The sequence below is a fragment of the Bidens hawaiensis genome, unplaced genomic scaffold, assembly GCF_021521415.1.
Source record: "Bidens hawaiensis isolate Kalapana, Puna unplaced genomic scaffold, B.hawaiensis_p1.1 tig00073506_1, whole genome shotgun sequence".
Lineage (NCBI taxonomy): Eukaryota > Viridiplantae > Streptophyta > Magnoliopsida > Asterales > Asteraceae > Bidens > Bidens hawaiensis.
Genome location: NW_027502789.1, coordinates 3,319 through 30,791, shown reverse-complemented (window position 1 = coordinate 30,791; position 27,473 = coordinate 3,319). Strand labels below are relative to the sequence as shown.

The 27,473-nt window shown below is 33.2% G+C and overlaps 1 protein-coding gene across 1 annotated transcript; it reads left to right on the top strand.

The window, feature by feature from the left end:
- The first annotated feature begins 4,023 nt into the window (after positions 1-4,023).
- On the top strand, positions 4,024-22,987 carry LOC143606198 (UDP-glucose:glycoprotein glucosyltransferase-like). The gene is made up of 36 exons (XM_077082048.1): positions 4,024-4,194; positions 5,396-5,833; positions 6,805-6,958; positions 7,045-7,216; positions 7,327-7,400; positions 7,916-8,012; positions 8,113-8,225; positions 8,342-8,457; positions 9,176-9,233; positions 9,322-9,474; positions 9,566-9,664; positions 9,736-9,888; positions 10,891-10,959; positions 11,048-11,130; positions 11,219-11,381; positions 11,925-12,059; positions 12,155-12,257; positions 12,337-12,431; positions 13,478-13,590; positions 13,664-13,865; positions 15,263-15,331; positions 15,419-15,564; positions 16,230-16,479; positions 17,321-17,377; positions 17,465-17,595; positions 17,675-17,763; positions 18,241-18,575; positions 18,643-18,738; positions 18,825-18,889; positions 19,053-19,155; positions 19,235-19,393; positions 19,468-19,608; positions 20,204-20,247; positions 20,341-20,455; positions 21,257-21,409; positions 22,586-22,987. The coding sequence occupies exons 1-36, from the start codon at positions 4,043-4,045 to the stop codon at positions 22,751-22,753; spliced, it is 4,863 nt and encodes a 1,620-aa protein (XP_076938163.1). The 5' UTR covers positions 4,024-4,042; the 3' UTR covers positions 22,754-22,987.
- Positions 22,988-27,473: the final 4,486 nt, after the last annotated feature.

Below are 27,473 nucleotides of genomic sequence, written 5' to 3'. Positions count from 1 at the left end.
CCCTACCACGTACTATCGTTATGCCACTAACACTCTTACTAGACTCTTGCCACTTCTAACACGCTCTACCTCTACTTGTCTACAACACGCTTCATATCATTTACATAATAAGCAAGTCACATCAACAATCATACACACATAATAACGATGGCACGTACAGGCTTTCCCTATCACGCGCTCACGTTATGCCACTAACACCCTTACTAGACTCTTGCCACTTCTAACACACTCTACCTCTACCTGCCTATATCACACTTCATATCAGTTCAGTATTTACGTAATAAACAAGTCACATCATAACATTCATACACACTATCAACCACTTGGAATTTACTATCCTTGGCGATACGTGCAATATCCGAAGATCGTTCACGTACCGACAAGCATTATAAAATATATACCTCATATAACATCTATAGCATACACTTACCACTTAAGGTAAGTGTATTCACACTTCACATCGAGTATGCACACAGCCCCGAAAACATAACAAGGAAATGGGGCTAGAAACTCACCTGAACTCTGCTTCTTCCTCCGATAGTTGTAAATCCCTTCTTTAACTGAGCTCGGCTGACTGTATAAGTTACACGTATCAATACTCGCCTGATTTAATCTGGTGGCCTAGTATTAGATTACTTTTACTTATCGTTTTAATTTATTTTCTAATCGAACTTGACTCTAGGCGAAGTTAAACCTTAGGCGAACTTAGCTTTAGGCGAAGTTGTCATCAGGCGAACTTAGCTTTAGGCGAAGTTGTCATCAGGCGAACTTAGCTTTTAGGCGAAGTTATCATCAGGCGAACTTAGCTTTTAGGAGAAGTTGTCATCAGGCGAACTTAGCTTTGCAGGCGAAGTTCATCAGGCGAACTTAGCTTGCAGGCGAAGTTCATCAGGCGAACTTAGCTTGCAGGCGAAGTTCATCAGGCGAACTTAGCTTGCAGGCGAAGTTGTCGGCTGCAGCTACTGTTCGTCCTTAATCATCTTCGTTTCTTAACCAAATAACTCGATTTAGGTATCCACGGAATCGTCTGACCAGCGCCTACAAACCCCAACCATCAAATTGACCTAACATCGATGTTTAAAGGGTGCGATTTAGGCATATAGGTTACGGGTTCTTTTATCAATCGATTAACCCATCAAATCGTAACCATTTTCAGTAAGTTTAGCTTTGTTGGATTCGTTTTTACCATACAAACACAGATCTATCATTTCTATACTAATCCAAACCTAAACGAACAAGTTCTCGATATAAACGTACCGTAAATGAGTCGAACTACGAACACGAGCTGGTCTTGTTGCTTTGGTTCGTCACGACGATCTAGCACCAACGAGCTCGGGTCCTCGCCTTTGGATCTTGATTCGGGTTGTGTGTTTTGGGGTGTGTAGAGATTAGGATGGATAAATGGATGGAATGGAATGATTGGGGTTTAAGGGGGTATTTATACTCCCTTAAGCCCATGGACCGAAGGCCCATATTTCCTTTTGGTCCCTATCTAATCCCATCTAACTATCCTACTCAGTCTTCATATTTTGCTATTATTATTATCGTTCCACTAACTCGTTTATTTCACCCGACAAAATAATATATTAAATATTACTTTAGAAATTTCGGGATGTTACATTGGTTCAGCTACTAAATAGATAAGTTTTTTTTCTGCTTGACTATAGCCATCGGGTTGGGGATGAGGCAGAAACACTTGCCACACGTGATAATGCCACATTAGATAGAACAGTTCCTTATCAATGGAAGCCTTCGATGAAGAAGGTAAGTAAATGCTACTTAAGAAGCACAAGCACCCCTTTTTATTCACTAAGGATGAGATGTGCAGGAGCGGGTCGATGATGACACTGGGAAGCCAGTCAACCGATAGGGGAAAAAATTGACATTCGCTTGTTTAACTGCTAAGAATCATTTTATCTTTCGACTGGGAACTGCTTACCTTTGGTGCTTTATATTTTTTTTATAAGGTAGTAATCCCGTAGAGGCAAGGGCGAATCGAGTTAGCATCCTGCCATTCATGCCATGCCTTGTCAGCTACGCTAGTTAGTTAATTCCTTCCAATAAAATAATTCTGCGATGATGCGCGTAATCGATCTCTTATTAGGTTATATTAAAATTTCTAGAGGAATGGGTCAAGGAAGACTAAGAGAACCTGAAATGAAAGGTCAGATAGTAAAAGATGAACAAGAAGCCACAACTCGAAGGCTAATTCATGCTTTGCCAATGAGTGATGTTATTTTACTTCATATCCCAAGTTAGGAATAAGATCACAGCTTGCCCGCCACAAAGCGATTCAAATCTCTTTTTCATAGGCGCTAACTCTTACTTAAACAGCTTCGCTTCCTTCCATTAGTCAATCGGACTTTTCACAAGATCTCTAACGCCAATAAAGCAGGAAGGGGAGGAGAATGCCAAATCGAAAGCAACCAGTAAAGCCGGTTCCCGTAGACTGAGTCTAGTGCTTCATACGTTACAAGACAAGGAAGGAAAGGAAGATAAGTACGGGAAATTAGAACCTGATATGGTTGGGTGTGGCCGCTTCTCCCTTTGCCTACCTCTCTTTGTCCAACTCGTGTATCAACGTATAAGAAGATTCCGTGAGAAGAGAGATGCGGTAGCCGACCCGACAATATAACATAAGAAGAATAAACATCTATTGCAAATAAGTAACTTGAGGTTGATATATGCCTACTTTTTAATCATGTGAGACTTTAAAGATTATACCTGAGTATCAAGAGTGAGCCATGCAAACTCCCAAGCTAGAACTTTAATCATCTTGCCCTATATTTAAAATTGAATTATACAATAGCAATCAAACCAAAAATAGTTGAAATTAGGTGAAAGAGTGATTGCCTGTCACACTTACAAAACTATCAAAACAACCAAACTAAAATGACGGGGGTTTGTGCCAGGGGAATGTGGATTGCGTCAACGCTGGGGGCGTACACCCAACCGAAGTTGGTAACCGGATTATGCAACCCGCGTCGTTTCTAGTGATACAAAACAAAACGGTTTAAAAAACCAGAAAACGTTTATCATATACTTAACATAAATATGATATTTGAGAAATATAGACACTAATTTATACTTTTCTCTCATAATTTGGCTGCGCTGTCCCATGTTTTCTAACTAATCTATCAGCAGATAGCATGAACTTTAATAGAGTGTTTTATATAAAAAAAATATTATTATCTTCATGAAATGTTTAAGAGGTTTATCTAAGATTACCAAAAGATTACTCCAATGGCTCCAAAATTGAATGTTTGCAATCAATCGAGCAAAATACTATTAGTTAAAGGAGTAATTTTAAAACCCAAAACATAAGAAAATGCTAACTTCATATCACAAAATCAAAAGCTCTAAAATCGTCTATAGTTCTAACCAAATCAGGAAATCAAATCAATGAAAATGCATAATAAACCATAAAATGAGAGAGGACTGTGAATTAAGACTTTAATCTATTTACCTCTTAATATGTCGAGTAGCTATTGTGAGCCACGGTTGCAAGAAAGTGCCGCTGCGACTATGTGGGATGACTTGACAATGTAAGGACGAATTCGAGAAGAGAAATCAATTGATTGATCACCATAAATTCATTGATCGTGTTGAAAGATGAAACGACCTTCAATTGAAGGTGGTGATAAAGGAACGTTGTCTGGCTCTTAAATGTCACCGGAGATCATAAATTAACGTTTGCCTAAGGAGGAATTGTAGCTAGCCTGGTTACCAATATTAAATTTAACAGCGTCTCGTCTTAAAACGTCTTAAAGTTGGTAAATTACCATTTTGTCCACTCAATATGTTTCATATGTAATAGGGATAATAGGTCAGACAATCTTTACCACCCAATGATCCAATGCCATGCCAAATATTAGACGTGGACTATGAACACTAGAATACAACGTGTATTATAATATTGACTCAAAACCCAAGAACCCTAACATAACAATCACTCTACTCAAAAACCCCCAAATTGAATTAAAGTTGAAATCTTGAATGGGTTTTGTTGGTGGGTTGTGAATTTGTGATCCGATTAGCTGAAATGGAGACCAGAATCAGATCCGGGTTCTGGATTGTGATCTTGATATTGATTTGTGTAATGGTTTGTGGGTATTCGGAGACCCGAAGACCCAAGAATGTGCAAGTTGCTTTGAGGGCTAAATGGCCTGGTACATCACTACTTCTTGAAGCTGGGTATGTTGTTGTTTAGTACCTACCTTAATTATCTTCTTGAAAAAAGATTTTTTTTTTTTTTTTTTCACTTTGTTGTTTGCTGTAAGTTTGCAAATGATCAATATCAATGTAAGATAAATTGATTGAATTCTTGTCACTTTTTTACAAACCTCCGGTTACTAGCAATTATAAGTTTTTCTTAAGTTGCACCCTGAACAAAATGAACACTTTGGCACTGGCACTGGAAAGTAGGTTTATAATATGGACTTTAACAAATAAAAAAACAAAGTTCTATACAGGATCAAAGTTGAATACTTGATCTTTCCAAAAGTTAAATGCTTTTATCTGAGGTAACTTAAATTTTACCAAACACACTTGCTTTTAAAATGCGTGGATCAGAAGCGCATAATGCGCTGATGATGTTGCATCACGTGAAGCAATGCGATGCAATTCCATGATGCACTGTAAATCGTATAATGCATGATGCACACGATGCAGTCTGATGCACACATTTCCATGTTAAAGTGCGTTCTTGCATAGATTACTTGTAAGTTATGCATTGACTACTTATACACATAGAGTTAAAGACTAATTTGGTTGTACATAAAACGTCTTTGGTGGTACTATAGCTTTTTTTGAATTCATTTATTTCCTTTTCTTGTCTTTTACTGTTTAAAAGTTAACAAGTTAAAGTATTATCTATAAATAGTTTCTTTTTAATCTCTTTCTAATAAAAAACGCCTTATGCGATGCGAGCGTATCACGCAACAGCTTTTTGGATCAAAACGCATCATAATGCATCACACATTTTAAAACCAAGTATTCACGTGGTAAATTGCATGCAATAAAGTAGTACTTAGAAGCAATATCTTTTCTATTATATCTGGCATTATTGACCCATTTACTTGTAAATGCCAAATCGGTCAACCGATGTTGTGTTCTATCTTAAATGGACCAAATATAAAAAGTAGCTAATAGGGTATCGGGTCAAATGGGTTCAGTCAAGCAAACTCTATTTTATTGCATACAACCTTTTAGTCATTTTCAAATACTTAGATTATTATCATAATAATGTTGTTTCTGTAATTATAATTAACACCTTGGCTATTTGTAGAAATGGTCAAAAAAGTGGAAAGACCACTAGTGCGCTTATTTTTGGGTGGGACGGTCTTTGAAATCTACGTATGTGTCGTTTAATATTTCTTATTATTATGTTTTGTAGAGAATTACTCTCTAAAGAATGGAAAGATCATTTCTGGGAATTCATTGAGGCGTGGCTTAACAACGAAAGTGAAAACGCCGATCATTACACCGCTAAAGATTGCTTGCAGAAAATATTAACTTATGGAAAATCGCTTGTGACGGGACAGCTGGCATCCGTGTTTGAGTTATCACTTACTCTTCGTTCTTCGTCACCAAGATTAGTGCTTTATCAACAATTAGCAGAAGAATCTCTTTCTTCGTATCCGTTATCTGATGACATTAATATTAATATTATTGATGGGGAATTAAATGAAGGCAAAGAAGCCAAAAAGGCTGATCCTTTGCTTGTAGGTGTAAATCCAAGAAGTCCCGGGGGGAAATGTTGTTGGGTGGATACTGGTGCTACTTTGTTTTTTGATGTCGCCGATCTACGGTTGTGGCTTCGTGATCCTCATAAGTAAGTTCGTTTAACTGTATTCCTTGTTGAGAGTTTAAGAAATTGTGTAAACATTATAAGGTTTTAAATTGCTATGTTGGATTCATTATGTTCGGGGATGGATATTTCTTAACGAGCCAAGCTTCTCGTGAGCTACTCGAGATCGGCTCGCTAAAAGCTCTAATCGATTTTAGCTTAAACGAGCTCGGGCATAAATTTATGCTTGTTTAATAAACGATCCCGAGCTGGCTCGCAAGGCTAAATGAGCCTATTGTTTATATATTATATAGTTTTTATTTGATTTATTATGCATATATATGTATAATAATTATATATATATATATATATTTTGATAATTTGATAAATATATCTAAATGGTATATGTTATATATACTATTTTGAATTAAAAATATCTAGAAAAAATTGCAAATGTATATAAATTAATCATAAGTATTAAGTAATAAACGGGAATAGAGTTTTCTTTATAGAAAAAAGGAATCGCTCAAACATGTTAAAAGTCGGTTAAAGTCTCCCTATAATGCATACAATGTCCTAAACATTTTATGCATATATTTAAACTATTGTTGTAAAAAAATTGTTTTTACAATTGAAATTAGCCCGTTAATCTGCTGTAATAGTTACTTATGAAAATGGATAAAAAAGTCTTTGTGGGTCTGGTCAACCACATTATTGTTATAAGTACCGACTCACTTCTGTTGGTACCTATATTATTTTTATTTTTTAATATAATAATTAAATTACTATATCAATTACTATTATATTATAATTTTTATATATATCATTATAACAACTATATTACTGGGTACTTGTTTCTTAATTATATCACTATAAAAATTATTATTATTATTTTTTATTTATTTTTTGTTAATGGCATCTACTCCATAGAGATGGAGATATATTTCAGCAGCCTGAGCTTTTCGAGTTTGTTATTATTTTTTATTTATTTTTTGTTAATGGCATCTACTCCATAGAGATGGAGATATATTTCAGCAGCCTGAGCTTTTCGAGTTTGACCATGTATACTTTGACTCATCTACTGGGAGTCCAATTGCTATATTATATGGAGCTCTTGGGACTGAATGCTTTAAAGAATTTCATAAAACCTTGGCGGAAGCAGCCAAAGAGGTCCAATTAAAAATCAAAACTATCTTTTTCTTTTTAATTATTATGCAATTGGTTGCATTATTTTGATAAGTTAACACAATTCACAGGGGAAAGTAAAGTATGTTGTAAGGCCCGTGTTGCCTTCAGGCTGTGAATCAAAAAGTGGTTACTGTGGGGCGGTTGGCACACGTGACCCATTGAATTTGGGCGGTTATGGTGTTGAACTTGCATTAAAGAACATGGAATATAAGGCCATGGATGACAGTGAAATAAAGAAAGGTTGGTGTTGATTTTTAAATAGTTTTTACCTGCCTTTTTTTTGCATTTTTTCTTGTTTTTATCTTTTTTTTTTTAAATTTGGATGCCTGATCCGTTAACTGAAAATGCAGGTGTCACTTTAGAAGATCCTCACACAGAAGATCTTAGCCAAGAAGTTAGAGGGTTCATTTTTTCTAAAATTCTGGTATTTTTGTGTATAGTTTTGTTTATTTTCCGTGTTCTTTAATCATTATCTTTGACCTTTAGACCATCTTTACTTGTCAATCTCAACCCTTTTACAGGTTAAAGGAGTAAAAAAAATGAAACTAAAACGAAAAAATTAAATGATTTGGTAGAAACTTGAAAGTTCTCTAAAGTTTAGTTTTATTGTTTTAATCCACCTAAATAATTTGCTCAAAAATACTTTTATTATCATTGAAATGATATAATTTGTGTATTCGTGTTTGACACAATAGTTATTGAAAAGTTAAAAATGAACCTAAACTGACTGAAGTTTGCGTTTTTAATTTTCATAGCTGATTGGTCATAATATCAACTTTAAGTTAAAACTACTGAACAATTTCTACTGCAAAAAGTAATAAAAAAACAAAAACAAATTTGACATGTAATGTAAGCATGATCAATTAAATATTTTACATTTATCATTCGTTTGAAGAATGGATTTTGGAGCTAATCACTATGTTTTCTTTATTAATGCAGGAAAGGAAACCAGAATTGACCTCTGAAATAATGGCTTTTAGGGATTCTCTATTGTCGTCCACTGTATCTGATACGCTTAACGTGTGGGAATTGAAGGGTAGCTATACAGTTATCTTTAAATAAAAAAAATATTACATTTATTTTTGGTCTTCATTATTTATTTATTTATCTATTTTTTGTCTTTGTGCTGTTAACAGATTTAGGGCATCAAACTATACAAAAGATTGTTCACGCATCGGACCCTCTTCACTCGATGCAAATAATCAATCAAAATTTCCCTAGTGTCGTGTCTTACTTATCTCGTATGAAGGCATGTTTTTTTTTTAAATTATTATTTTTCTTTACTTAACCCATTTTGTTTACTGTTTTTACTCTGATATGTTGTTTTGTGAATTAAATTAGTTTCTTTTTTTATATTTAATGTAGCTCGAAGATTCAATCAAGGATGAAATACTTGCAAATCAACGAATGATCCCACCTGGCAAATCATTAATGGCTCTCAATGGTGCTTTAGTTGATATCGAAGATATTGACCTTTATCTGTAATGCTTCTTCCCATTCTATTACTAATTCCAATTAGAGGTGGAAATTTTAATCCGTTTGATTATGAATGGGTCGATTTGGGTTATGTTTTATCTTGAACGGGTCAAATAGTTAGAATAATAATAAGTAGCATAGTAGGAGACAAGTCAAAGGGTTGAAAGCCTGAATTTAATATATAGGTTATAACCCAAAAATGATAACACAAACTTTAATGTATTTAAAACCATACATTTTATAGTATTAGATTAGTTAACAATCGTTATGCATTATGCGTTATATACATCGATATGAAAATATAAAAATTTTTAAAAAAAGATAAACAAGTTGGTTAGCCAAGCCACAATCCGGCTCGAGGTTTTTACGAGCTGGGCTCGAGCTCAACATTTAAGCTTTCTAAGATAAACGAGCTGGATCTATCGGTTTGTAAATGAGCTGAGCATGAGCCCGACCTGTTTTGGTTCGTTTACAGCCCTAGGTTGAACGTTCTCCAAAGTGTAATTTTAATGCATAAATGTAAACCATTTATGTAAAAGATAGATTATTATTGAAAGAATATAAAAGTTTGGACATTAAGTGTTTTGGGTCAATCCAACCCACACTAAACCAGCTTTGACCAGAACAAAGCGTTGACCTGTTGTCCAACCCGCACATCTTTCCACTTCTAATTTGGAGCAAATAATCTTCTGTGCTTATAAAACTCGTGTTATTTCTGTAAAGGTTAATTGACATGGTCCATCAAGAATTATCTTTAGCCGATCAATACACAAAACTAAAGGTTAATATTCTTCATTCTTCCTCACCATCAATAAAATGATTAATAGTTTTTTAATTTAATCACATTTACTTGATTTTACTTATTCCAGATTCCTTCAAGAACAATTCGGAAGCTTCTGTCAACTTTACCTCCTCCTGAATCCAATTCATTTCGTGTTGACTTCCGGTCTGACCACGTTCAGTATATTAATAACTTAGAGACGGATTCTAGGTACAAGCAATGGCGGAGTAACCTAAATGAGGTATAACACTTTATATATATTTCGAAAGTTTCTTACTTATAAATTTTAATTCTCACACAAGTTCAAAAATGAGATTCTTTTAATTTTATAGCTTTTAATGCCTGTTTTCCCGGGACAATTGCGCTACATTCGCAAGAACCTGTTTCATGCGGTTTATGTGTTGGATCCTGCATCTATTTGTGGACTTGAGGTAATGCTCTTTATATTTAGTGGTGGTTATTTTGACATGTATACTTTAAAACGGTCGGTTTTGTTTTGCAGACTGTTGACAATCTTGTCACTATGTTTGAGAATAGTCTTCCCGTAAGGTTTGGAGTGATATTGTATTCTACAAAAATGATTGAGACACTTGAGGCAAATGGTGGAGAGTTCCCTCCAACTGAAAGTGAAATTAGCGAAGATCTCTCAAGCTTGGTGACGACTTATTTTCTTTCTTTTTTAATATCTATTTTGTTCATGCTTTAGAAAAATTATTAAAGATAATAAGTTTAGTCAAGAATCATTATACATATTTTCTTGAATCAAATGGAACCGTAGATTCTTTTCAAGTTTTCAATAATAATGTGTATAAAAATATGGTATATATTATGGCTGTAAACGAGCCAACCTGAGCCTGGGTGGGCTCGGCTCATTTATCTTACCAAGCTGAAATGTTGAAGTCAAGCCCGGCTTGTCAAAAGCTCAAGCCAGCTCATGGCTCATCAGGCTGGCTCGTTTATTTTGAAAGTTCTTTAAAAAGTTTTACTATACACATATTGGTATATATAAAAACTAAAAGTAATATTTGTAACATACAATGCAGAATTTATAAACTACAGAATTCATAATCTGTATATATTATAATTTTAGTTATAATATATAGGGGAAGGTTAACGTACAAATGAAATTAACGTGCTAAACGTGAGAAACAAGTAGAGTAATTATATATATAAGTAGAGTAATTATGTAATTACTCTATGATAATTACTCTATAATGTAATTACATAATTACTCTACTTGTATATATAATTACTCTATTTGATTCTCACGTTTAGCACGTTAATTTTATTTGTTTTTGATCCAAACCCATAATATATATATATATATATATATATATATATATATATAAATTTTTGGGCTATATACTTTATACATTATTAAGAGAAGTTACAGTTATTATTCTTTATTTTTCTCATTAAAAATCTCATACGGCTTTAAGTTACAAATAAATATGTGCGTGTGTATAATTTTGTGCTTTAATTTAAACGAACCAAAGAGCAAGCCACCAGTCGAGTGAGCGAGCTTTTTGAACAGCCCTATAATATGTACACACAAAACACAAAAAGTAACCATTTTATAAAGTTTTTTTGTGCTTCATGGTTCTGTTATGTAATATTTGATTCGCTAATCAATACCGTGTTTTCTAATGAAATGCAGACTATTCGGCTATTCTTTCATATCAAAGAAACTCACGGGATGCTGAAAGCGTTTGAATTTCTAAGCAATGTATGCGCTTGTTACACGCACATCACTTTTTTCACCAAACTGTAAAATAAAACATGACCTTTTTAATATATTGATTACACTTTTTTAGGTAAACAAATTGCGGATGGACTCAGGAGAAGAAGATGCACCTGCGCTGCACCACGTGGAGGGAGCATTTGTAGAAACAGTATTGTAAGTTGTGACAGTTCTCTTTAGTTTAATAACTGTTGTTTATATAATTATTCTTTGTACCAAAAAATAATTTGTATATGTTTTGCAGGCAAAAGGCAAAAACGCCACCTCAAGATACATTATTAAAGCTTGAAAAGGATCAATCTTTTCTCAAATCTTCTCAAGAGAGTTCCTTATTTGTTTTCAAGCTCGGATTAGCAAAGCTTGAATGTTCCCTCTTGATGAACGGTCTTGTCCACAATTATGACGAGGTATAACAAAAAAACTATGTTTAACACTATGATAAAACTCTCTTTTTATGTTACTTTTTATTAAACACATGCGATAGTGGGTGGTTATGTATGTTTATATTTTTAATTTGAACATAATATTCATTAATATCCATGTTACGGTCTAAACTAGGCTTTATGTAAAGTCTTCAAGAAAAGAACTAAACATGTAAATAAACTACCCAGTTTTTAAAGAAAACTACCCACTACTAATATTATTAAACAAAAGTAAATGAAACAGAGAGTTGCATGATTGTGTTGTATGTGTGCATGGAGAATGTGTGAATGAGACAAATTAGATTGTGGCACACAACAAACTTGTTACAAATAATGTTTCACTCGGTTACTTTTGAATGGGTCGACTTGGATTTCGTTTTATCTCAAACGAGTTAAATGAAGATAAATTAACTAAAGTAAACATGTCAAATTTGATCAAGCATTCAAGCATGAAACGTCATGATAATATTATAACACACATCGTAGTTTATTGTAATACATTAATTTTATATGGTTTTGTTACTTTAGGAGGCTTTAATGAATGCTATGAACGATGAGCTTCCAAGGATCCAGGAACAAGTTTATTATGGTCAGATAAATTCTCGTACCGACATTCTCGACAAGTTTTTATCTGAAAGCGGTATTCAGCGTTATAACCCACAGGTTCATGTTTCATCTTTACTAAGTTGAATTTATATAATTCCGTTTTTGATTCATTTATCGGAGTTTATTAAATCCATGTCATATACACAATACAGATTGTTGGAGATAAGGCGAAGTCTAAATTTGTTTCACTGACCTCATCAATTGTTGGAGATGAATCCTTACTAAATAATGTTGAATATTTACACTCTGCTGGAAGTAAGATTTAAGTTGATTTACAAATTCAATATATTTTATAAACTTTTAATTATTTGGATTCTTATTTATTGTGTTCCAGCTATTGATGATTTGAAGCCAGTGACTCATCTTCTTGCGGTTGATGTCACATCAAGAAAAGGGGTTAAGTTACTCCATGAGGGAATACGTTTTCTGGTAAAAGTTATTGACCACTATTCTTATATATTTGGTTCTGTTCATATAAGTTTTAGCCTTTGACCCACGTAACTTCTAGCCGATAACTATACTTCTAGCCTTTGACGCACGTAACATATAGGCAAAATGCTGAATCACATAAACACTGTTGGTACCGTCAGGGCTATAAACGAGTTGAGTAGAGTCAGGGTGGGCTCGGGCTCGTTTAGCTTCACGAGCTGAAAAGTTGGCTCCAGCTCAGCTCATCAATGCTCTAGCCAGCTCGTGGCTCGTCAAGCTGACTAACTAACAAATATATATTTTCTGATATGGTGTACATGAAAGAAACAAACTAACAAACATCCCTGGTAAAGTTCCACTCAAATGATACATATAAAAACTAAAAGTAGTATTTGTGACATACACATAAATCATAATGCGAAGTTAATAAACTACAGAATTGGTAATTTATATATACAAAATTTTGGGTTATAGTTTTGATTTGAACGAGCCAAATGAGAATTTTCAATGTTTTATTTATATCTTTTGATAAAAATGCCATGCAGTCTTAAGTTATGTTTGTGTGTGATTTATATAAAAAGTTGGGCTTTAATTTAAACGAGCCGAGTTGAGCTAACCTTGGCTCGGGCTAGGCTCGTTTACAGACTAAGCCAGCTTGTCCTGTTTACAGACCGGGCCAGCTCATCAGGCTCATCTACCAGCTCGGTTTGTTTACCAATCAGGCCAGCTCGGCTCGTTTACAAACTGAGCTCAGCTTGTTGAGCGAGATTCTTCGAGCTAGCTGCAAGCTTTATGAACAACCCTGGTTTAACAACTATATTGATCCTGACATTCACATAATATTCCCTATATTCTGTAACTACAGTTGACCAGATATAGTTTTTGGAACTGTGATTATTAGTCAAATGACTTAGATACCCTGAAAATTGCATCATAACTAAGTAACAAGAAATAAACAATGGAATAATTCGCATTGAAAGAAACCAATAAAGGCAGTGTTTCAATAATCTTTATTGCCTGTTAAAGACACTCACCATTCTTCACAGATGGCAGGTTCTGCAAATGCTCGAGTGACTCTTTTATTTAATTCAGATTTTGCTTCTGATTCGCATAGTTTCATCTTCATGAAAGCTTTTGAAATCACAGCTTCTTCATATAGGTAAGGTGTTTATATTATTTCTTTCTTTCTTACATTTATGACTGAATATATCTGATTATTGATGTATTGTCAGTCACAAGAAAAAAGTATTAAACTTTCTGGACCTACTATGCTCATTTTATGCAAACGAGTACATGCTCGGGTCTACTCAAAGCAGTCAAACTCTTCTGGATAAGATTTCTGAACTTGCTGATGCAAATGGAATACAATCTAAAGGATTTATGTCTGCACTTTCGGAATTTTCTGTTGAAAAATTTACAGCTCATATGAAGAAGGTACAAGAAAGTTTATAATTTGTTTCATGAAGTTTAATCATTTGTTGTATGCGCCTGCGGTTTAATTTCTTTTTTCTTTAAATGGCATAAATAGGATGGTTATGTAACATTCTTACTGCTTTTCTGGCTGACTCGATTACTTCACAGCAGTTTTTACTGATTTAAAAGTTCAATATTACATAAACTGTCACTTTAAAAGTTCATCTTTACGCTTTATATTTTGGGAAAATTCCGAAAATAAGTGTTTATGAAAACAAATTTCAAGTTTTAGGTGCCATTTGCAAAAAATTCCAAACTAGTCGTGACAAGTAGCTTGTAGAACCAGTTAAAACTTGCCACATGTCCTTAAACTAACCGTAATGAGCACGTTCACTAATCATTTACCCGTCACGACTAAATAATTTTCATGCCTTGTAATCAACTCTCACGAGTAATTCATAAGTTCTTTAGTCGCGACGAGTAGATTGTAAGTTAAACTAGTCGTGACGAATTAACTACCAATAAACTACTCGTGTAGGGAATGTAAACCGGGTAAACTAGTCGTCGCGACTAAAGGACTTATGAATTACTCGTGGGCGTTGATTACAAGGCATGGAACTTATATAGTCGTGCGAGTAAATGATTAGTGAACCTGCTCGTTACTGTTAGTTTAAGGGCACGTGGAAAGTTTTAATTGGTTTTACAAACTACTCGTGTGTTATCATAATATACTCATCACGACTAGTTTATTATACCTAATTCTGAAATTATTTTCAAATGGCACCTAAAACTTGAAATTTGTTTTCATAAACGCTTATTTTTGGAATTTTTCCTTATATTTTTGATAAATGTGACATACAGTTAGGTTTTTAGAAATCACTAGAAATATGGAAAAGTTGGGATATTTAAAAATACTATTCAGTTGAGTCAATTGGAAAATCAGTAAAACCATTATGAAAGTCGCTGTAAAAATATCGAGTCAATTGGAAAACCAGTATAAAAAATGTAAAAAGTTAAAACAAAAAAAAAACTGTAAAAAGATGGGTTAATAATGAGTAAAATGAAAAATTTTAAGTTTTAAGAAATATGAGGGTAAATTGATCATATTATTTATTTGCTATTTACTTTTGTCAATAGAACGTGCAATTGGAAAAGGAGTATTAAAAATGTATGTAAAAACAAAAAGTAAAAAACAAAAACACAACAGTAAAAAGATGTGAAAAATATTTAAAATAAAAATTTTATAGTTTTGAGAAAATTAAAAGGGAAAAATAGTCCTATTATTAATATGCTATTAACATTTGTCAGTATAATGTGCAATTGTAAAAGCAGTATAAAAACCATATTTTAAAAAAAAATTAAGGGTAAATCGGTCATATTATTAATTTGCTATTAACATTTGTGAACATAACGTGCAGGTGGGCCAATTTTTACATGGACACATTGGGGTTGAAAAAGGCGTTAATGCAGTTATTACCAATGGAAAGGTATGTTCCATCTCTACAATCTTTAGTTCTATTATTAGCAGAATGTGGATCCCACTAATTATAATTGACTTGTTTGCCCTTTGATAGGTGGTTCAAGTTCCTGATTCTGTAACATTTTTAAGCCAAGATTTACATCTTCTTGAATCTGTGGAATTTAAGAAAAGAATAAAGCATGTTGCTGATATCATTGAAGAGGTCACGTGGGAGAATGTGGATCCTGACACACTTATGAGGTTCTTTGCTAACACACACTTTCTGTTTCTATATACATATATACATTAGAGGCGTGCACAAAACCAAAATAACTGAACTGAAATAACCACACCTAATAAAGAACTGAATTGAACCAGGTGGAACCGAAAAAATTGGTTGTAAGTAATCTATAAGAAATTAATAAACGGTCTAGGTCTAGCTCAAAAGTTCTAGGTCCAAATGTGTAATAATCAATCAATCATTAGTCAACAGAAAATATTAATTAGGCCCAAGTTCATTATTTTGGGCCATTTTATTCTGCCCAATTATTTCAAGCCCAAATGGTATAACTAAAAAACCAATACCAAACCGAACCCATTGTGAAAACTGACAAAAACCCTAAAACCAAGTTTTTGATTTTTGATTCGGTTTGAGCCCAAAACTAACTGATGTACAATATTTTATAAAAGAATTAATCGATTTAGGGTGTTTAAACATTAGATTACAGTTGGGGTGGGCAACTTTCAACCTGTTTGACTTGTTTTGGATAAACTATAACCCAAGTCAAATCATAACTAGTAAGTTGGTTGGAATTATCACCACTATCATATATCACAGAATAACATTAGAGTTCTTTTTATTCAACTATTTTTATCTTGATATGCATATAAAGTTGAACCTTTTGTTTCATTTATAATTTTTGCAGTAAATTCATGAGTGATATAATAATGTCTGTAACATCTTCACTTTCTTCACGGGACCGAAGCTCAGAAAGTGCTCGTTTTGAGATGTTGAGTGCAGAACACAGTGCGGTTGTTATTGGTAGTGAAAATTCCACAATTCATATAGATGCTGTTATTGACCCCTTGAGCTCTTCGGGTCAAAAGTTATCTTCACTTCTTCGGATACTGTCAAAATGCAGCCAGCCAAGCATGCGGCTCGTGTTTAATCCGATGGTTAGTGTTTTTTTATCTCATTTATGAGTCGTATAAAAATTTCTACCCTTCAAATATCAGATCAATTAATTGTTTTAGTGTTTGGAAAAATTTGGTTCTAAGAAACTGATACAGAAAATCTCTTTTATAAAAACTTTGAGTTGACTTTGCAAATAGCTTAAAGAAATGCCCTTCAGATATCATATAATCAATTGTTAGTGTTTGGAAAATTCGGGATATATAGAAGCTAACACAAAAAATCCCTCAGTTTTCACAACATTTTGTTGACTTAGTTTGCATAAATGATTTTTCTTTGTGTTAAAATCTCTAAAATACCCGTAAGTATTAGATAATCAGCAGTTTTAGTGTTTGGAAAATTTTTGTTATTTAAGAATTAAGAGTTAAGACACTAATATATTGGGGAAAGTTAACGTACAAATGAAATTAACGTGCTAGTTGTGAGAATCAAGTAGAGTAATTATATATAAAAGTAGAGTAATATTCAATTACTCTATGATGTAATCACATAATTACTCTACTTGATTCTCACAACTAGCACGTTAATTTCATTTGTATTTGATCCAAACCCCTAATATATAATCTCTCCGTTTCTACAACATGGCGTTGACTTTGCAATTCGTTTAAAAAAATGGATCACCTATGTGTCAAATGTCTAAAATACCCTTTACATATCAGATAATTAGCTGTTTGTGTTTGGAAAATTCTGGTTATACAAGAAATGAATACAGGAATCTCTCTGGTTGTACAACATTGTATTGACTTTGCAAATAGCTTAAAATATTTGCTTGACGATGTGTCGAATGTCTAAAACATCCTTTCAAATTGTTCAATGTCTTGGCAGAGTTCCCTTGTTGATCTTCCACTGAAGAATTACTACAGATTTGTTACTCCAACAATGGTAAAGTCCATTTAACAGATTTTTGTTGTTGTTTAACTTAACATTCATATAGTCGACATGAAAGTTTATATTTTTGTATATTTTCAGGATGATTTTAGTAGCACTGATTTAACTGTTCATGGCTCAAAAGCATTTTTTGCAAATATGCCACTATCGAAAACGCTAACAATGAATCTTGATGTTCCGGAATCTTGGCTTGTTGAACCTGTTATTGCAGTGTAAGTTCTCACTATTATTTGCGATGTTGCGGTTTCACATGTGAACTGTTTTTTGATTTTATGTTTATGGGTATTTCAGCCATGATCTTGACAATATATTACTTGAGAATCTTGGTGACACAAGGACACTACAGGCAGTTTTTGAACTTGAAGCTCTCGTTCTTACTGGTAATCTTGTTATTTTTAACAAATATTTATATATATTGTTGTTGGCTGGCTCATCGGTTTGGGTATCAGACTATCCGTTTTTTATTTTTGGAACTGAAAACGAACATAATTCAACTGATTAGACCGATTTATTCGGTTCGATTATCTGATTAAACTGATTATATTATTTCGTTTACTCAATTGAGTCAGGTTTGATTATCCGAATAAACACGATTAGAGGAACCGATAACCGAACTGAAAACTGATATCACAGTTTGGATATGTTTAGGAGCTGAACCAAAAACCTAATTCACAATTTGGTTCAGTTTTTCTGGTTACGGATAAGGTTCAGTTTTCAGATTTTTTTCCGGTTTTCAGTCTTTTGACCCATTAGAGATTAGACATTACCCAAATCCAAACTTTTAATAAATATTTTTATTAAAATATATTTAATGCATTATTTGTGGATCAACTTGACCCTTATGCATTTTGAACCAGGCCATTGCTCGGAGAAGGATCATGAACCCCCACGAGGCCTTCAAATGATATTAGGAACCAAAATGAACCCCCATTTGGTTGATACACTCGTGATGGCTAATTTGGGGTATTGGCAAATGAAAGTGTCACCCGGTGTCTGGTACCTACAATTAGCACCGGGTCGAAGCTCTGATCTCTACGTTTTGCAAGACGGGCCCGAAATGCACTCAACAAAACGCATCACCATTGATTACTTACGTGGCAAACCAGTTCATCTTGGAGTCGTTAAGAAAAAGGGAAAAGAACATGAAAAACTTTTGATTCCTTCCGATGATGAAGATTCTTCTAGGAAACACGTAGGTTTGTTCTATATATATTTTTATAAAACCCTTTATCATGAATTAAAATTGTTGGTTTTTGCAGGGTGATCAAGAGAGTTGGAATTCAAATATTTTGAAATGGGCGTCTTCGCTCATTGGTGGTAACGGGCACACGAAGAACAGTTTGAGCACTAAATCGGTGAGTAATTTGTAGTTTTGTTCTTAACTTCACCTCTAAATCTTACCTTTTTGTTTACATATTGATATATGATATATTTTGTGTAGGATAATGTTACCAATGGGCGCAAGGGTAAAACGATTAATATATTTTCGATTGCTTCTGGACACTTGTGAGTGATTCATTCCCCAAATCTTGGCTCCTTTTGAATTTGGATTGTTCTTTCGTTTACCCTTCTCTTTATAAACAGCATTTTTTTGACCCATTTATTAATTAACAGGTCGAAATTTCCACCTTTAGTTTTTCTAAAGTCAATTGTTGTGTGCTTTATGCAGGTACGAGCGGTTTTTGAAAATCATGATTTTAAGTGTTCTGAAAAACACGCAACGGCCCGTGAAATTCTGGTTTATAAAGAATTACCTTTCACCGCAGTTTAAGGTTTGGTTCTTCAAAAATTTCATCTATTAATTTCTTAAACCTTTTATAAAACTTATATCTTGTTGTCATGTTCGTGCAGGATGTGATTCCACATATGGCGCAAGAATACGGTTTTGAGTATGAATTGGTTACATATAAATGGCCGAGTTGGTTGCATAAACAAAAAGAAAAACAAAGAATTATTTGGGCATATAAAATTCTATTTCTTGATGTCATTTTCCCTCTATCTCTTGAAAAGGTATATACTGATAACAAAAAAACAGTAATACATGTAGATATAGGCTAACTATGTGTATTTTTATGTTTTCATAGGTTATTTTTGTTGACGCGGATCAGATTGTTAGGGCTGACATGGGAGAACTTTATGACATGAATTTGAAAGGAAGACCACTTGCTTATACCCCTTTTTGTGACAACAATCGCGATATGGACGGTTTTCGGTTTTGGAAACAAGTAAGCTTTTATATATTTCTCGAGATAATATTATGGACGATTTTTGGCATTGAATAAGGATTAATTTCATATGCCCTTACAAACTTGAAATTTTCATATATACCTAGCCAAAACTAAAAATGTCATATTTACCTAACTTCAATGATTTTGTACTTAATGAACTTTCGACCCCTTTCCATTACATTTGTTTAAAGTTTAAACCCTATTTTTTATTTGGAATTTGAGCTACATCGACGATAAGCAAGCAAACCGGACCATCGTCTCTACTTTTTTGTTCTCTCGACAGCAGATAATTGAACAATCGAATGGGAATGAACAAATTTTAAGCTAAAAAATGGGTAGATAAAAAGAAATTGAAATTAAAGATGGCCATATATGAAATTTTAAAGTTTTAGAAAAACTAGGGTAAAATGGTCATAAATTAAATTTCTTATTACAAATCGGGTATATTTGATTATTTAACTACTTTTTGTAAGGGCATATATGGTGTTTTTAGTTTGCATGGGTATACATATGATATTTTCCCAAGTTTGAAGGAGTATATATGAAGTTGCCCCTTTATATACCGCCTCAACGTTTTTGAATTTTATTTTAGGGTTTTTGGAAGGAACATTTAAGAGGAAGACCTTATCATATTAGGTATGATCATTTTTACTTTAGGGTATATTCACGCTATTTTGAATATAACTTAAGATTAATGAAAAAACTTTTAATGTGTTTTATGATCTGCAGTGCGTTGTACGTGGTTGATTTAATCAAGTTTCGGGAAACTGCCGCGGGAGATAATTTGAGGGTGTTCTATGAAACACTTAGCAAAGATCCAAATAGTCTTTCTAACCTTGATCAGGCAAGTGCAAGTTCACCTATATTTCTCTGTTTTTCAATTCCATCGGTTCAAACGGGTAAAACAGAAAATAATTTGCTAAAAAGGAAACAGGTCGAATTCCAAAAGTTCATTAAAAAAACATTTTATTCAAGAAGCTGCAATTATTATTAAAATTGTGCGGTCTTTGTAATCGTATATTACATTTATTTTTATATAAAAGAGTAATAGTTTGGATAAAAAGTGTTTCGGGTCAACCCAACATGACTCGTTATCCAACTCACATGAACCGCTCATTCTGCTACGTCTATAAAAAAGTATTAGTATATACCAACAAGAAATGAGATTTCAAGATCCTCAATTGGGTTTACAAGTAGAGGCGTAAACGAGCTTACAGGGCTCTAGTTCAGCTCGTTTCAAGCCTTGAATTCAAATCAGGTCAGCTTGTTTTTTATTTATTAAATGTTTAATTAATATGCATATATAGATATTTTATCATATATATTAATAGTTTTAAATTTGTAATATATATTGGTTAGTTTTTTAATCCTAATTAGTTATTTATATATGTAATAGTTGTGTATTATATTATTATGTTCAGTAAAACTTATTTGCAAGCTCGTGCTCATTTATTAACGAGCTTTGTTTATGCTTGAGCTCCGGATCAAGCCTGTTTAAGCACGGATCGATTCGATCTTTCACAAGCTTGTCTTGAGTAGTTGGCAAGTGGTTCGGCTATATATACTCTTATTCGCAAGACTGATTCCATTCTATTTCCGTTTTTAGAAATACTTATTTTTTTGTTAAATCCTCGTCAATTTTCAGGATCTGCCAAACTACGCCCAACACACGGTACCAATCTTTTCACTGCCACAAGAATGGCTATGGTGCGAATCTTGGTGTGGCAACTCAACAAAAGCCCGAGCTAAAACCATCGATCTTTGCAACAATCCAATGACAAAAGAACCCAAACTTCAGGTCAGTCATACTTACACATTTGGAAATAGGTTTTCAAACTGATTATGATGATGTGAAGTCACAATAAGGCGTTTTAATGTTTGGATAAAATGTCACATATTTTCACAATCATAAATTTTGAGTTGACAAAAAGTGCCCTATGGTGGCACTTAACGGATGATTTGGACGGACATCCATATCGGTGACTATTGGTCTAAAGTTGTCATTTTTGAAATTTAGGACCAAACTTGCAATATGGCCAAACCACACGCTTTTAAACAGTTCGGTCTAAAGTTGTATTTTTTGAAACTTGAGGGCCAAAGTCGCAATATGGCTAAACCAGAAGGACCGTCCATGTAATTAATCTTTTTATGTATCATTTTTGGAAAATTGAAATTTATTAATCTAAACTATTGACCATTGGCCAATATTAATCCCAACTAACAATGTGACATGCGACAATCCCAACTATTAATTTATTTACCAATAATAATCTCAGTCTAATCTAACATACCACTAACCCCGTTAGTTATGTATTGTAAACTTGCATGAAAAGACCAAAATACCCCCAGTAACAAATACTCCTTAAATATATTTATATTATAGTTATACATACACACAGGCAACACACAAAGTCCATGAACGAGGCCATTCCGAGACCACCACCTGTATTTCCGGCCACCCACTCAGATGTGCATAACCCTCCTAGCAGGTGGTGGTCTCACCAGATTTCCAGCTGGAAATGGAGGTGATCGGAATGGGCATGCTCATTGTGTGTGTGAGATGGTGCTGTGTATGTATTAATAATTTATTTGTTAGCGTGTATTTCGGTCAATTCATACAAGTTTACAGTACAAAACTAACAGAGTTAATGATCTGTGCTGACTGAGATAGTTATTGGTAACAAAATTGAAAGTTGGGATTGCCACAAATTATATTGTTGGGATTAATATTTGCCAATGGTCAACAGTTTGGATTAATAAAATCCAGTTTTTCTTCATTTTTAAAAAAATTGAATTGAAAAAGTTGATTATCTAATCATTACATAATTATATAATATGCTATGTAACTTAATAATTAATATAATATATCATTTTGAATACATTCTGATATCAATCCTCATATGTTATGTAACTTAATATAATATCACGTCCATGCATAAAATTAAATACTTGTACTATGTTTTGTTGAATTCAGGGTGCCAGAAGGATTGTAGCAGAGTGGCCAGATCTTGATTTGGAAGCAAGAGATTTTACTTCAAAAATATTAGGTGAAGATGTGAGCCCAGTAGAGAAGGTGGTTAGTCCTCCGGTCGAACAACAGGTAGCTGGAGAGGAAGACCTAGAAACAAAAGCCGAGTTGTGAGTACTCGGTTGTCAACGCGTTGTGGATTTTAAAAAGTTGAAACTTTAGACATTAAGAGTAGATTTTTGTTTCAAATTAGAGGAAAAGATCATATCACACTTTGAAACTAACTGAATTTTGGTGTCATGTTTGGCATTGGATTAAATTCACATTTGTAGAATTGAATGTATGCCATGGTTAATTATAGAAGAACACAGCTTTATTATGGTTGTACTGATTGCTTGTACTGTTGTACATTGCTCTGTGTTGGTACAGGGTAGACGTGCACAAAAAAACCGGTTCCGGAACCTAACCGTTGGAACCGAACCGGAACCGGTTCCAGTTCCAACCCGGTTGGAACAATACCCGGTTTTGGTATTTATGTACCCGAAAATCGTACCCGGTTCTAATATTTATATGTCAGTACCGGTCCCAAACCGGTTCCTACCCGGTTCTTAATTGGAACCGGTTTGGTTCGTACCCGGAATAACCGGTTCCGACGGGTTTTTTTGAAGGGTCAAACAAAAGTCAAACTAGCCGTTGGAACCGGTTTTTTTAGACACCAATTAGCCGTTGGAACCGGTTCCAAAGGTAATATAGCCCGTTGGAACCGGTTTTTGGGCCAAACCTATATATAAGTTGTTTCCATTACTTGTTTCACCACCAAACTCAAAAACAAACTACAATACTACTCCTTTAGCAAACCCGTTTCTAAAAAATAACTATTACAAACATTATTAAAACATAAACGATACTAAACATAACAACTAAAACATAAAAAACAAAGTCCGTCGTTTTAACCCGGGAATACTTATTTTTGGGTTGTAGAGCCGGACGACTCTCCAACTTCCGTTTTTTTAGCTTCCATTCTTCTTTTCTCTCGACAATACTTATTCGTATGTTTTCGTAATGTCGAGTTGGACGCTGCTTTAAGAAACTTCGAGCAATATTTGCAACGTGCCAACTCATGTGAGTCGGTCATGAGACACAAATCGTAATGAACCCAAACATCGGGGCATCTTGTTGTTTCGATCACCATAACAACGTCATCATTGGTTGCCATTTGTTGTCGGTTTAAGGTTAATTGTGGTTTGGAGTGTGTTTTATAGTTTTGGGAGTGGTTTAACAAGTACACAAACAAACCTTGCTATTTATAGAAAGAAGATAACCTATTTATAGTTAAAAAACCGGTTCCAACGGTCTAAAACGGTTATATAGCCGTTGGAACCGGTTCCTAACGGCTATAATGTTTAAATTTCAAAAAAAACTGGTGGAACCGGTTTTTACGTAAAAACCGGTTCCGGTTCCAACCTACCCGGTTCCTAAAAGATTGCATTTCTGGGCATCGGTTCGGGTCGGGAACCGAACCGGTTCCTGACTGGAACCGGTTTCATTTTCTACCCGGTGTGAAAAAAACCGGTTCCGAACCGGTTCGGGTTTTCAAGGTGAACCCGATTTGTGCACCTCTAGTACAGGGTACTTCTGTTTTTGGGTACCTTACTAAAGTTATAAAACGTTGATATGCATAATATATATTTTGTTACTTCTTTTAGAACGACAACTCACATTCTCTGACTCTGCTATTAATGTATACACGAGAGCCTACCATTTGAAAGACAAAGCTTAATCCAAGATTTTGGTAATGCTAGGACAAAGGCTCTTTAATTATTAAGTAGTTGACATGAAATGTGCTTTTAACCTTTAATGATAATTTTGGGGTAGTAAAACCTATTTGTTTAAGTTCTGCTTGGTACAGATGTAACATTATACAGTATCTGTCCAATCTAGTGTATGCATGTTTTACAAATAATCTAAAAGCCTCATCAAACATTCCATTTTTTTTAACTCTCTTTTTTTTCTTTTTTGTCAATCAATGGGATCGTCTCCTAATATTCGAAAAGACAAATCATTATCCATCACCATGATAACACTAGACTAAAGACTATCAAGTGCAGTGAATAAAAATTAAGGACTCAAACCTAAAATTAGATATATGCATGAACAATGAAATCAGTACTTTACACATACAATATTTCGAATTAAAAATCTTATATCAATTTACTTTTGGCAACTCTTATGAGAAAAAAGAACTTCATTGAGATGGAGCTAGAAGTTACACTTGAGCATCTATTTGTATTAAGATGTTAAATACATACAAATAAATCATAAAAGCCCCAACTCGTATATAGAAGTTCAAGGTGAGTTAAAAAATTAAACAAATACCATCCATAGGAGATTAGGAGTGAGCATGAGTGGTTGAGTAAACTTATGACTAACTTATGAGTTAAAACAAATACAAACCCTCTAAAATTTGAAAATTATATATGCTTTCTTTAACGTATTTATAAAACACCTCTAAAAAAGGATGTCTTTAATTTGTAGACAAATATAATCACCACAATAGGAGCCTCATGATGCATATCCTTTATATAAGCTAACAAGCTATTATTTCATGGGAACATTGTACCATGAAGATTCAATGCCAACTTTTTAAAAAAGAGTGAAAACTAATAATTATACGAATTCTTTTGTTGAAGACTGTTATTTTTTTTATAAAACAATTAACTTATATTTATACACACTTCTGATTTATGTAATTAATAATATTTCATACTTATTTTGTTATATCATATATCAAAGATAAAGATTAAATGCATGTTGTGGTTTACTCATAGTATGCTAGATCAATATAAAAGACTTAAGAAATTGTAAAATAGAGTGAAATTAATTGAAAAAGGTTCAAATTACTTAAAGATTATTTAAAGGCTTATAACTTTTTAAGAATCCGTTCATATTTTGGTGGGATGGTAAAGTGATTTGGGTATAAAATAAGAGATTAATGGTTTAATTCATTTATAGTGTAACATTTAATCGTTGAAAAAATCTAACTTTTTTTTTTCTTAAATTTCTTTACTTCTATTACTTAAATTCATGACCTTTAGATATTTAAAAGACTTTCTCTCATCCACTATCTTTCACTAGGCTGCCACCCTATCACTTGTTATTAAGTAATATTAAGTTGAGAACCAAACTATTTTAATAATATAGATTTTATAATCACTTGTAATAAATTTGGTTATTTTTTATATTTGAAGCAAATAAACAAAATTTGTTAAACCAACCCGTATAGTTCGTACTAAAATATAAACGACAATTTAGAGTTAAATAATCCCAATTTTATGTGATTGCCGATAATAATTCCAACCGAGAATATTCCTGCTGATGGTTAAGTTTTATCCGAACTTCAAACTGATGTTTAAGGGTTTTTGGTCGGAAGGAGGATACGAGTCGATTGATGCAAAACTTATCTCAAAATGGTGCTCCAAACAACTTATCTTTTTGTTAATTGTAAGTTTTGCATCAATCGATTCGTATCATCATTCCTATCAAAAGCCCTAAAATATCAGTTTGAAATTCGGATAAATCTTTACGCCATTGAGTTTTATATAGCAGAGGCCTAATATGAGTAATTTTTTTAAAAGTTCAGACCATCATAAAAAATATTCTCAATTATAATTATTATCGAATAATTACATTAAGTTAGATTTATTATAATCCAAAATATGATCCTACCACTTTCTTTTACCAAGATGTTTTGATGTTATTGAACACTATATTACTAGTTATAGAGCTCGTGTAACACACGAGATTATACAAATTATAAAATTACAAGTAAAGAAAATAATTACATTAAGTATATGCAAAAATGTATTACATCTATGCTTGTATCTATATTATGTGTATATAAATTGATTTTTATTTATATCACAAAATGGTTTTTAAATGAACTAAATAAAAAATGCACGAGCAAAAACGTACCCGAGAACGCTCCTTTTATTGAAACTTTCATTGTTAGTATCATATACGTATACTTGAAAGAATTCAGGAAGAAGACTTCTCATACAATAGTCATGCTATAGTAATTCTGACCACTCAGCCTAAATACTGAAGGAGTGTTATTTTTATTGATGTATTTATCAATTTACAATACATAAAAGGAAATGACAACACTAAATTATAACGACAGATGTTATTCAAGAACTATGTTTTTCTGAGCTAAACCATGAAAAAGATTTTGATAAGTTTGACAACATAAAAAATAACATGTTAACCCATTAAATTTTGTGAATTTTTTGCTTCATTTAAGCATAGTTTTGCATCACATGCTTCCCATACAATGTTCTGATCACCATTGAAGGAAAGGTTAATGTTGACACAAACAGTTCAAATTTGAGAGAAGTTAGAAGCATTGATATGGCTAGGGGTGGCATGTCGTAAGTGTTCACTATCTATTCTTAATTTTTAATAGTCGAGGGAAAAATAACTAATTTACCAAATCTCGAACCTTTTGATTTTTTTTCCAAAAATGTCCATGAAAAATAAATTTGAAACCCAAATCAAGTTTAAAATTCTAACTTTCATCTGTTTGACATTTCAAGTCAACACTTTGAACCTGTAATAAATTTGACGATAAATCTGTTTGCATTCTCAGACTTTTAAAAATACTTAGATTTCTCATTTTTGACCCATAACAAATTTTGACCAAAATGCAATTAACTTGAACAAAACAATCTATAGTATATACCAATTTTTGACTGTAAAACCAAATTTAAGTTCCACAAAATCCGAAACAATCCTTAATAAAAAAACCAAGAAATTAAATATGATAAACGTTGTTATATATGAAAGTGATTGATATATATTTACTAAATTAACCAAAAAAAATAAATTGATAAATTTA

Bases quoted from the DNA above. Each gene is read 5' to 3' on its own strand.
- LOC143606198 (XM_077082048.1), top strand. From the start codon at position 4,043: ATGGAGACCAGAATCAGATCCGGGTTCTGGATTGTGATCTTGATATTG. The intron at 9,665-9,735 runs GTAATGCTCTTT...TTTGTTTTGCAG, and splicing joins CATCTATTTGTGGACTTGAG to ACTGTTGACAATCTTGTCAC. The intron at 20,248-20,340 runs GTATGATCATTT...TATGATCTGCAG, and splicing joins GGAAGACCTTATCATATTAG to TGCGTTGTACGTGGTTGATT.